Here is a 12,691-nt window from a genome sequence, read left to right as displayed (position 1 = left end):
GTAATTCAGCCCAGTAGTCTGCGAGTCACAAGATTGTACATTTATATTGGAAGGACAGTGTAAAAAACAACTTAAATTAGTACCATTTAGTGGCAGCTGATTGTCCTCACGTAATTCAGCCCAGTAGTCTGCGAGTCACAAGATTGTACATTTATATTGGAAGGACAGTGTAAAAAACAACTTAAATTAGTACCATTTAGTGGCAGCTGATTGTCCTCATGTAATTCAGCCCAGTAGTCTGCGAGTCACAAGATTGTACATTTATATTGGAAGGACAGTGTAAAAAACAACTTAAATTAGTACCATTTAGTGGCAGCTAATTGTCCTCACGTAATTCAGCTCAGTAGTCTGCGAGTCACAAGATTGTACATTTATATTGGAAGAACAGTATAAAAAACAACTTAAATTAGTACCATTTAGTGGCAGCTAATTGTCCTCACGTAATTCAGCCCAGTAGTCTGCGAGTCACAAGATTGTACATTTATATTGGAAGGACAGTGTAAAAAACAACAACTTAAATTAGTACCATTTAGTGGCAGCTAATTGTCCTCACGTAATTCAGCCCAGTAGTCTGCGAGTCACAAGATTGTACATTTATATTGGAAGGACAGTGTAAAAAACAACAACTTAAATTAGTACCATTTAGTGGCAGCTAATTGTCCTCATGTAATTCAGCCCAGTAGTCTGTGAGTCACAAGATTGTACATTTATATTGGAAGGACAGTGTAAAAAACAACAACTTAAATTAGTACCATTTAGTGGCAGCTAATTGTCCTCACGTAATTCAGCCCAGTAGTCTGTGAGTCACAAGATTGTACATTTATATTGGAAGGACAGTGTAAAAAACAACTTAAATTAGTACCATTTAGTGGCAGCTAATTGTCCTCACGTAATTCAGCCCAGTAGTCTGTGAGTCACAAGATTGTACATTTATATTGGAAGAACAGTATAAAAAACAACTTAAATTAGTACCATTTAGTGGCAGCTAATTGTCCTCACGTAATTCAGCCCAGTAGTCTGTGAGTCACAAGATTGTACATTTATATTGGAAGGACAGTGTAAAAAACAACTTAAATTAGTACCATTTAGTGGCAGCTAATTGTCCTCATGTAATTCAGCCCAGTAGTCTGTGAGTCACAAGATTGTACATTTATTGGAAGGACAGTGTAAAAAACAACTTAAATTAGTACCATTTAGTGGCAGCTAATTGTCCTCATGTAATTCAGCCCAGTAGTCTGTGAGTCACAAGATTGTACATTTATATTGGAAGGACAGTGTAAAAAACAACTTAAATTAGTACCATTTAGTGGCAGCTAATTGTCCTCATGTAATTCAGCCCAGTAGTCTGTGAGTCACAAGATTGTACATTTATTGGAAGAACAGTATAAAAAACAACTTAAATTAGTACCATTTAGTGGCAGCTAATTGTCCTCACGTAATTCAGCCCAGTAGTCTGTGAGTCACAAGATTGTACATTTATTGGAAGAACAGTATAAAAAACAACTTAAATTAGTACCATTTAGTGGCAGCTAATTGTCCTCATGTAATTCAGCCCAGTAGTCTGTGAGTCACAAGATTGTACATTTATATTGGAAGGACAGTGTAAAAAACAACTTAAATTAGTACCATTTAGTGGCAGCTGATTGTCCTCACGTAATTCAGCCCAGTAGTCTGTGAGTCACAAGATTGTACATTTATATTGGAAGGACAGTGTAAAAAACAACTTAAATTAGTACCATTTAGTGGCAGCTGATTGTCCTCACGTAATTCAGCCCAGTAGTCTGTGAGTCACAAGATTGTACATTTATATTGGAAGGACAGTGTAAAATACAACTTAAATTAGTACCATTTAGTGGCAGCTGATTGTCCTCATGTAATTCAGCCCAGTAGGCTGTTTGGACACAGTCTATGAAAAACAACTTAAATCCCAACTTGACTTATTATTGTTTTTTATAGGGATCACTAAGCCTGTAGAGCTTAATAAATTATTAGTAATACAGTCATTGTACTTTTGTCTTAATATGTTTATCTTCTTAGTAATTAAACTATAATAAGTCAATTATTAAAAAAGCCTATTTATGGTATTGTAAATTAGTACATTTGTATTTTTGATTTAAATTTAATAAAAAGCATGATAATATAGTATAAACTCATCAGTAATTGGTGACCTACATCATATGTGCCTATTTAAATAATCTAATTGTTAATAAAACACATTAACACAATCTAATACTAACATCCTGTCCACATGAACTCTGAGTGACTTTGATTGTAAAGATGCTTTATGTATCTTTTTAGATGAATTATATTGGCTAGACTGATATTATTTTCCTTTGTAACTTATCATATTATTGAAAATGTTTAATTTCTGACTTATCTATACATTCCCATGTACATGGCACCCATTTACTTTTTACTGCACAATTTTCCAGCAAATATATAAGCACAATAGTGTAATTTAATCAACTTTTTTTATAAAAGACTGTATAGTGACATTCAATAATTTGTATACAACTTTGTCTACGCTATCAAACTTTATGTGGAAACATATGGACATGATGATGTCATATCACTACCATATTTGGGCACATTAGGCACTTTTTTTTGATAGTGTATAAAGAGTTTAACATGCATATATATTATGTTTGACATAATCACACATGTTGAACCGAAAGATCAAAGATTAGTAAATAGAAAAAAACATATTAATATTAATTTAAATTTTGCTTCACAGCGGCAGAAGACCACACCCCATCTTTAAATACAAGTCCTGCAAGTGACGAGAATTATGAACTGTTAGAGGCGGCAAAGTCAGGGGATTTAGATACTTGCAAGGTACAAACTAACACCTCAATAAATTCCTGTCATTTGATTGGATGATTGTGGGTCACATGGCATGCAATAGTGCGCACTATACTAATTCCAAAACATTAATTGGTACAGTCAATTCATCTAATAATAATGAACACCCTTGGGCTGGCCTAAGATGTTTCATTAATTGGTCCTTTTTTAGTATTTCCAAAACAGAAAAAAAAAACCTGAAATTTGGGGAGACCAAGGTCAACCTAAGCTGGGTGGCTGACCCAGTCTGTTTTGTTCTGTATTTGATTGTGTTTTTAATGATAGTTGGGACCTTTTGAACATCAAGAAACGTATGGTTTTAGAAGAGTGTCCGGTTTTAGGAAAGTCTGATAATTAAGAATACTGTATGTGTACTGTATTTTCTATTACAATACAAGATTTTTAATTTACATTCTGTACTTTAACATTTCATATCAATTTGTTTTTTCTTAAAGGTTTTAGTTTCCAAGACGTCGCCAATTGTAAATTGTCGTGATATTGAAGGACGTCATTCCACACCGTTACACTTTGCAGCGGGTTATAATCGTGTCGCCGTCGTTGAGTTTCTTCTTGAACACGGCGCAGATGTTCATGCAAAAGATAAAGGGTGAATATTGTATACTAACCATCCAGCCTAAAGCTCTGTCAATCAAACTAGTTTATATATACTATATATACTAGTGATATGCCCAAATTTGGTACTGATATGACATCATCATGTCCATATATGGGCATATCACATAATGTTTGATAGTGTAGACAGAGCTTAACACAAAGTTTTATCCTGGAACCTTTAAGATTGAATTTATACCATACTTGAAAAACAGTCATATACACATTTTGGATACTGTATGATAAATTATTTTATTTCATATTTCTTCAGAGGCTTAGTTCCACTTCATAATGCATGCTCCTATGGTCACTACGAAGTGACTGAATTACTGGTCAAACATGGTGCAGTGGTCAATGTTGCTGACCTTTGGAAGTTTACACCACTTCATGAAGCAGCAGCAAAGGGAAAATACGAGATCTGCAAACTTCTACTAAAGGTAACAAAAAATTTTCTAACATTTAAATCTGCTCCATATTTACTGAAACAAAAATAGACTCACATAAATCAGCCCCTAAAATACCCCATACAGTGTTTTTTTTTGTTTTGTGAAATTATTAATTACCGTAGTTCCCCGGGTATAATCCCACCCCCCTTGTACGTGAAATTTGCCCGAATTTGGGAGGTGGGACTATACCCGGGGATTTCCCGCTGCATGAACTGAAAATGACGATATTTCTTCTAGCTACGATTTAGGCTATCTAAAAGCTATATTCCGATGTAGGCCTAGCAATTAGACGGCCAGGCCATCTAGGCCTAGCCGGCCTAATTGGTCTTACCTGTGCTATGCCTACCGTATAGATTTTCCCCGAGATTTCTACTTAAAAAATACCCTAAAATGTGATCTAGGCCTAGGCCTAGCTTCCTAAATCGACATGAACTCGATCGATACATGTTCACTCACACGCTCGAGCTCTCTGTGTAAATCGCATGTTGTTGCATGTGACACAAACTCTACTGTGCACAAGCTGGTCGGTATAGAGGGCGGTGTTTTTTTTTACGGTAATCAAGCATGCACAGTAGTGTAAACAACAAGAAAGAATGTACACGACGGCGAAAGGATGTACAAACGTGACGATCGTTGTTGTTGTATTCAACTTAACAATGTTTAACGAGTTTTAAGTCAGCCAAATTCAGAAAAATCACTCTATTTTTTTGGTGAGAAATTGACATCGGCCTAGCTAGCTACAGTAGGCCTAGGCCCACCTCTGGCCTAATGTAAAATTATACACTGGGACTTTGCCCGGGGATATGCTTGCGTGTGAAGGTAATCGTAAAGTCGGGGGTGGGATTATACCCGAGGTGGGATTATACCCGAGGAACTACGGTAATTGTCTTCAAATTGTTTACGTTAAGGTAAAAGTATGTGTTTCTAATATTACAGGTATGTAATAGTAATCCGCTCTGTAGTACTGAAGAAGGCCAAAAAAAATATACACTAGGGCAAGGGAATTATCCTACAGCATTCATTTTACATATTACCGGTATTTAATCCGCTCTGTAGTGCTGAAAAAAACTTTAAAAAAACATACACTAGTGCAAGGAAAAAATCCTATAGCATTCATTTTACATATTACCGGTATTTAATCCGCTCTGTAGTGCTGAAAAAAACTTTAAAAAAACATACACTAGTGCAAGGAAAAAATCCTATAGCATTCATTTTACATATTACAGGTATTTAATCTGCTCTGTAGTGCTGAAGAAAACCAACAAAAAAAATATACACTAGGGCAAGGAAATTGTCTTGTTCATTTTTAAAATTATCAGATGGACGTCAAGTTAACAGGTTAATGTAGGACACCTTATGTTATATAAACCATCAAGGGAATTGATAGCATCAGTCTATATACCTTCTGTATCCTTCTAGGACTTTGTAATTGGCAAGTGTGTTACAGTCTCATTAGTTAGCATTGCTAGTTTGTAACGCGCTCCCATGAGCTTGTACGTGACCTAAATCTAGGCTTGTCCTATTTATTTGTCTGCATTTTTTTTTTCATTGGCAATCTTGTCTTAAAGAGCAATAACCTGTGGCCAGTCTATGTTTAGCAAATACATGCAAACTACATATGTCATTCTTTGATTGTTGAAAAATATTTCTGCCTCATTCAAAAATAACATTTTCCTTTAAAAATGGAATCTAATTTGAGATTTGTGCTATCAGTAAATTTTGCTTTATCATTATATGTTTAATGGCTATATTCCAAATCCTACTATTAAGCCCACTATCAAACATTATGTGACAAAGAAATATGCCCATATATGGACCTGATGGTGTCATATCAGTACTATATTTGGGCATATCACTACCATGTTTGGGCACATCACACTTTTTTTGTCAAACTAGTTTGATAGTGTAGACAGAGCTTAAGCTATAGAAGAAAGTCACTTAAAAAACAAAACTTATTTGACATATTGTAAAAAATTGTAGCTCAAGTTAACAAACTTGTTAATAAATAATAATAATTGATTTTATGTTAAAGCATGGGGCTGATCCTCACAAGAAAAATCGTGATGGTAACACACCATTAGATTTGGTCAAGGAAGGTGACCAGGATGTAGCTGACCTCTTACGAGGTGATGCTGCCCTCATCGAAGCAGCCAAGAAAGGCAACCTCGCACGAGTCCAGAAACTGGTTACTCCCGAGAACATCAATTGCCGTGATTCTCAAGGAAGGAATTCCACTCCACTTCATTTGGCAGGTAACGTACTTTTTTAATAAAAGTAATGTTTCAGTATTTTTATCTTTTTATAGGCTAGCCTTAAGTGAGGCATACTTCTACTGTAATACACAGTAACCTTTTATTAATAACAATATATAGCTCTGTCTGCACTATCAAAGTTTATGTGACAAAGAATGTGATGTGCCCATATATGGACATGATCACTACCATATTTGGGCACATCACACTTTTTTGTCAAGCTAGTTTGATAGTGTAGACAGAGCGTTAGTTTTATATGTACTATTATAATGTTTGTTTTACTTTTAGCTGGTTACAATAATGTTGAGGTTGCAGAATATTTACTTGAGAGTGGTGCTGATGTAAATGCACAAGATAAAGGAGGGCTGATTCCGTTACATAATGCGTCATCTTATGGGGTGAGTTTATAATTCATTTATTCCATAACGCACCTTATGTCATAAGGTTATCAGAACTAACACAATGGCAATGAAGTATTTGGTTAAGATTGAGCAGTTCTTAATATACTTAACTGTATAAAATACTTCAGTGGGCTTGAATCTAACCCTAGCCATCTGTTAATGTTTTGGTGGTTTAGAGTTGGTAACCCCTAGCTGTTCTCAAATTACTAAGCATTCAGTCAGAGTCAGAGCAAACTTTACTTAGCTCTCTGACTCTAAGCTACTTCATAGTATTATAATCATTAAGCGAGTGAGTGGCCGAGCGGTTAGGACAGTGGAACCGTAAGAGTAGGGGGTTACCCAAGTGTACTAGTCCACACAAACACAGCCACTGTCACACACAGCCACTGCAATTGGGACTGCACCGTTTTTAGAGGTGTTTACCACCTGTTGAACCCGATCCTTCACTAACAGTGTTAGTGAGAAGTTGAATAAATAAAAAATAAAATCATTATCACAATATGATACTATTGTTTTTCAGCATGTTGACATTGCAGCGTTGCTTATCAAACATAACACATGTGTAAATGCCCAGGATCGGTGGAATTTTACCCCATTACATGAAGCTGCTCAGAAAGGTAGAACTCAGCTCTGTGCTTTACTGGTAAGTACCCCATATATGCGTAGTATGTTTTAAACAATGTTGTACAGCAGTTGTATATTTCAAGTAGCAATATAATTTGTGAGCATAAATAAATACTTTGATATAAATTAAAATATAAATTAATAATAATAAAAAACCCCAAGAGAATTCCATTAAATTGCATGAATATTTACTACTTGCATTGAATACTGTAGCTTGCTCATGGAGCAGACCCTACCATGAAGAACCAAGAAGGACAAGCACCATTAGACCTGACAACAGCAGAAGATGTCAGAGCTCTATTACTGGATGCCATGCCACCGATGACAACAACCACCACCACCACAGCAACAAAGTCTCCTCCTTCCATCAATTGTGGCTTACGAGGTCCAACCACAGGTACAGCTTCTGCCAGCAGCTCTAATTATTCGATGGCTGTTGGAGGAGTGGCAGGGTCTGGCGATGGAATGGCAGAGAGGAAACCAACAGAGGGCGCTTCACCACTTGATATGAATATTGGAACTTTCTTAAGATCGATACAGTTGGATCCACTTAGAGATATTTTTGAACGGGAACAGATTACGATGGATATTCTTGTGGATATGGGACACGAAGAACTGAAAGAAATTGGAATTAATGCATACGGACACAGACACAAGATAATCAGAGGAGTTGAGCGCGTAATTGGTGGTAACATGGGACCTAATCCACGTATAGCGGTCGCACCCAGTCAAGGATCGATACTCATTGATCTAACGCCAGCAGATAAAGAATACCAGTCAGTTGAAAATGGGGTAAGTATTTGGAGATAATATTTTTTTTTTTTTACCATATTTAATCAGGTTGATCCATCCAGCAATTGGTGATCATTTGATACCCTCAGGTAAGGCAATGAGAGTAAAGCATCGTGTCTAAAGATGTATGGTGCAGATAACCTCGAACCCATGCCAATCACATGCTAGTCCGATATTATCATTACACCATCACTCTCCGGTATATACAGCACCCGCCGCTATTTCTAGACGGTCTCCCATTTTCATCATTTTCTGAATTTTTACTATATTGATTCATGTGAACCTTTATTTATCACTGTATTATGTTTTATTTTAACAGATGCAAGCCACCGTACGAGAACACCGTGATCAAGGGCATGCTGGTGGCATCTTCTCATGTTACAATATCATTAAAATACACAAAATTAAAAACAAAAGATTGAGTGAGAGATATGCACATAGACGAAAAGAAGCAGCGGATGAAAATTACAATCAAGACAACGAACGCATGCTTTGGCACGGTAACAATAAACTTTACCCTCATTATTCGTTTTGGTTTCTTTGGCATATTTTTTTTAACAATTTTTTACCGGCACTCTGTGAATAATTGTAACTGTATATTCAGTCCTTTAAAAACACAAATTTACAAATTTGCAAAACATCTGTTCAAATTAATAATAATATCCTGGATTTATAAAAAAAACCTAATGTGATGTACATATTGTTACCCTGGCCATTTTAGGATAAAAAACGTATGGAAACATACTGCCATGTGCTTTGATCTTACCAGTTAACCATTTGTGCTCCTGGGTGGATAGAGGCAAGCAAACTAAGCAATGTGACATGCCCTCAATTAACTTAATTTCTATTCAATATTTTGTGTAGGCTCACCATTTATCAATGCAATCATTAACAAAGGCTTTGATGAGAGACATGCTTACATTGGAGGCATGTTTGGTGCTGGAATCTATTTTGCAGAAGATTCATCCAAGAGTAACCAGTATGTTTATGGAATTGGTGGAGGTACCGGTTGCCCCGTTCACAAGGACCGGTCTTGTTATATATGTCACAGGTTTGTTAATGTGAATTTTTTTCCTTAATTTGAATTAAAGTAGCTTGTCTGCTTTAGCGAGGGCTTCATACATTTAGTATTTCAGATGTTTACATTTTATATTCTGTTTTTACTGAATTCTATCAAAAATAACTTGCTATATCGCAAAAAAAAAAATAAACACATTTATTTTAGTTTTCTGTTCTTTCATGGTATTAATCATTGTCTTGTCTTTTTGTGATTTGTTTATTTGTTTGTTGTTTTATTTAATTTTCAAAAATAATACATATTATATTTCTTTATAAATAATTAATTGAGTATAAATGTTAAATCAAACATCAATTTAATTACAACTTTTTTTCTTACCTGGCTACCCGTTTTTTTGGAGGGGAGACCTTATATGTTGTTACTTCCTGGGTTTTGCCTCTTTATTATTTGTATTTAGTTGTTTTCTTAAATAAAGAAATAAATGTTATGAATGACTGTTACTATGTTATTATGAATGAATGACTGTTACTATGTTATTATGAATGAATGACTGTTACTATGTTGTTATGAATGAATGACTGTTACTGTAATAACTAAATTTTGTTAAATTTGTTGGTAATCGTGCGCACTGTTTATTGCATGAACTTCTACATTGAAACAAATTTAAAGATACATTACTGCAGTAAGCATTTATAAGATGCATTCAATGATTGTATTTTGTTTTCATCTGATAGGCAGCTATTGTACTGTCGGGTTACATTGGGAAAAGCTTTCCTTCAATTTAGTGCAATGAAAATGGCTCATGCGCCACCTGGTCACCACTCAGTGATTGGAAGACCAAGTAGTGGTGGACTTAACTATGCAGAGTATGTTATATACAGAGGAGAACAAGTAAGTCATTCAGGGGATACTCAAAACTCACATTTTCTGATATTTTTTGCAGCGCCATGAGCAATGACTGTTGGAATGGCGCTATATAAATCAAACAATTGATTGATTGTTAAGTCTTGGTACAAAATATGATTTGATTTAGATACTACTACTACATTTGTCAGGAAAAAAATACTCATGAAATAAATAAAAACATTTTTCCTTTTTTTTTTACAGGCATATCCAGAATATCTAATTACTTACCAAATAGTAAAACCAGATACACTGCCCACCCCAACACCTTGATACATACCTTTCACAGCTTCCAGTAGCATCACAAAGGCACCTAGTTTGGTCGTGTAATGACAGCCTAGTGCAGGAGGTGGTAACGCAAACATTTTGTTCTCGCATCCATTTACATCAGGGTTAGTGTCAGACAGGCAGTTTTTGTTCTTAAGATTATGGCATTGCCAACTTAATAGGGCCTCTTTTATTTATTGATTTATGATGAATTAAATCAATAAGTGGCCCCAGACCCCTGTAGTATGGTTCCATAATTAAGCTATTAAATGCCTTCTCCCCTTGAACCCTACTGACCCCTACTGCCACCTCTGTGTATTGCAAACATTTAAAAAAAGCATCCCTCCAATTGAATTTGTGTATTATACACTGTTTGTTTAAATGGATAAGATATCAAATGCAGTGAATATTGTGTATTTTAATAACATATTCTAAAAATCTTGTCTGTGTTTAAACTATTTAAAACACTCTAATGTTAATTAAAATCAATTGTTTTATTCTAGGAGTTTGTTTTAATTTAAATTTTAAAATCCATTATTAACAAAAACACTTCCATAATTTATCTGTAATTTTTGTATTTTAATCAATTTACTTACTGAAACGAATTTGTTTAATTCTAATTTTAAAATGTTTATACATGCCAACATTGTGCAATAGTAAAAAAGAAAGTTTAGCTAGGGTTGTGCTTTAGGGTTCAATTACTGTATTTGTTATGTTTGTTAATGTTTTTATTCAATGTTTATTTCAACCTATATTTTTAACTCATACATACTACTAAAAATATCATTATCAAATTATGAATTTTGGAAAGGCACATCACATCAAATTAATTGTTTATATGACCACATATAAATGTGTGTTTTTAATTTAGGAGGGTCAATAACAACATAGTGTACATTATTTTATTTGTTGTGATTGGTACAAAACCTAAAATTAATTTTTAAATTGACTGACAATTCCTTTATTTTCTTTGTACATATCAAATTTCAATATATATATATATATATATATTGATATTTATTCAAATCTTTTTGTTTTTCTTTTTAATAAATCATACTTCATAATTATACTTACACAATATTATTCTTTTTTAGTCAAAAGAACAGAAAACTAAATGTATAGCCAAAGACTGATTTTATTGTTTAATTTTGAAAGATTTATTTATATTTTTGGTAAGATTATTTTCAATCTAATGTTGAAATCGCTAAACAATATATTACTAAATAAAATGTCTTATTTATTTATAAATGTTAAAATTTAATATTTCAGAACAAAATATAAGTTGCGTTAGGGTGTCTTAAGCAACTTAATAGTTTATCAAATGTATGGTAAATTGATGTAATATAATTTTGACACTTCTGGCACCCCATACACAGTTTTATAAAAGTCAAACATATCCAGATCATGATAACATAAACTGTTTAATTGTTATAATGTTATAATACAATTCTTATAGTAAATTATATAAATAAAGCTTTAATTTAGAATAATGTGTTTATAATCAAATGTTACTGTAGCTGTTATTTGTTAAAATATAATGTAAAAAGAAATATGATGGTAACATCCATCGTACAGATTTACAATATCATTATTCTGTAGTGAGTATTAGTACTGTATTATTATTTTCTTCATATCAAACATACTTTTTTTTCAATTTTATTTTTTTAGTATTTATTTTCTAAATAATGATTTTATTTACAATGATGTTTTAGATCTTTTTTATTTACAGTGAATGTTACCGTAAGATGTCACTTAAGCAAGTATTAATACATGTTTTTAAAAATGTTTATTTTCAATAATAATTGAAACTAAATGGAATTAATGTTGTTTTATTTATGATTTAGTTACTACAGAATTATCAAATTCATTAGCAACTATACATTTTTTCTTTTCCCTAGTTTTCATCCTAAATTGTACAGTATTACTATTATACATCTAGTCATACACTACCACATTCAAAGATGCTATTTAATACATCTCAAAACAAGCCTGTGAATTAAATATTGAATTTAAATAAAATATACATTTAAAAGCAAATAATAATAATATTAATAATAACAATGGTTGTCTTATATATTGCCTGACATAAAAATTTCAAGCATTTTACATTTTACACAAATCAGAAAAATTTAACTATAGAACAGGAAAATATAATTGATAATTCGCTATATTGCATTTACTAGTCTTTTACCCAACAGTCAGAAAATTAAAATTTGTGAAAATGTCTAATTATAAAAATGTTCAATTGTTATGAACAGAAATATTGAAAGGATCTGAAGCTTAAAAATTAATTCACTCAAAGCTAATCATTTTTAACAACCAAACATCTTTACCATTAATTCTCACCGTCACCATTGATGGTATATCAATCCTCATTCTTTCAATGTGCTGTTTACTTAAGCCAATGCTAGCATTATTGTGAATGATGCACTGCCAAGGTGTTTTCATCAAAGCACTCATTTCCAAAATAAAAACAAAAAATGTCAAAACTTCTCACTGAGAGATATTGAAGGCTGTATCACCAGTAAACTGATA

At 33.3% G+C, this 12,691-nt stretch overlaps 1 protein-coding gene across 1 annotated transcript in view; it reads left to right on the top strand.

Annotated features, from left to right (window-relative positions):
• Nucleotides 1-11,159, top strand: part of LOC140047219 (poly [ADP-ribose] polymerase tankyrase-1-like) — a 31,023-nt gene extending 19,864 nt beyond the window's left edge. The window contains exons 11-21 of the mRNA XM_072092106.1: nucleotides 2,735-2,835; nucleotides 3,297-3,448; nucleotides 3,725-3,890; nucleotides 5,932-6,151; nucleotides 6,440-6,549; nucleotides 7,073-7,195; nucleotides 7,390-7,968; nucleotides 8,288-8,468; nucleotides 8,833-9,019; nucleotides 9,721-9,877; nucleotides 10,094-11,159. Coding sequence (XP_071948207.1) covers nucleotides 2,735-2,835; nucleotides 3,297-3,448; nucleotides 3,725-3,890; nucleotides 5,932-6,151; nucleotides 6,440-6,549; nucleotides 7,073-7,195; nucleotides 7,390-7,968; nucleotides 8,288-8,468; nucleotides 8,833-9,019; nucleotides 9,721-9,877; nucleotides 10,094-10,162 — 2,045 coding nt within the window. The 3' untranslated portion in view covers nucleotides 10,163-11,159. The remainder of the gene's footprint in view (nucleotides 1-2,734; nucleotides 2,836-3,296; nucleotides 3,449-3,724; nucleotides 3,891-5,931; nucleotides 6,152-6,439; nucleotides 6,550-7,072; nucleotides 7,196-7,389; nucleotides 7,969-8,287; nucleotides 8,469-8,832; nucleotides 9,020-9,720; nucleotides 9,878-10,093) is intronic.
• Nucleotides 11,160-12,691: the final 1,532 nt, after the last annotated feature.

Source organism: Antedon mediterranea, chromosome 4, assembly GCF_964355755.1.
Source record: "Antedon mediterranea chromosome 4, ecAntMedi1.1, whole genome shotgun sequence".
In the NCBI taxonomy this organism is placed as follows: Eukaryota; Metazoa; Echinodermata; class Crinoidea; order Comatulida; family Antedonidae; genus Antedon; species Antedon mediterranea.
Note: the sequence above shows the minus strand (reverse complement) of the source record. Positions and strands in the feature narration are given on the sequence as shown.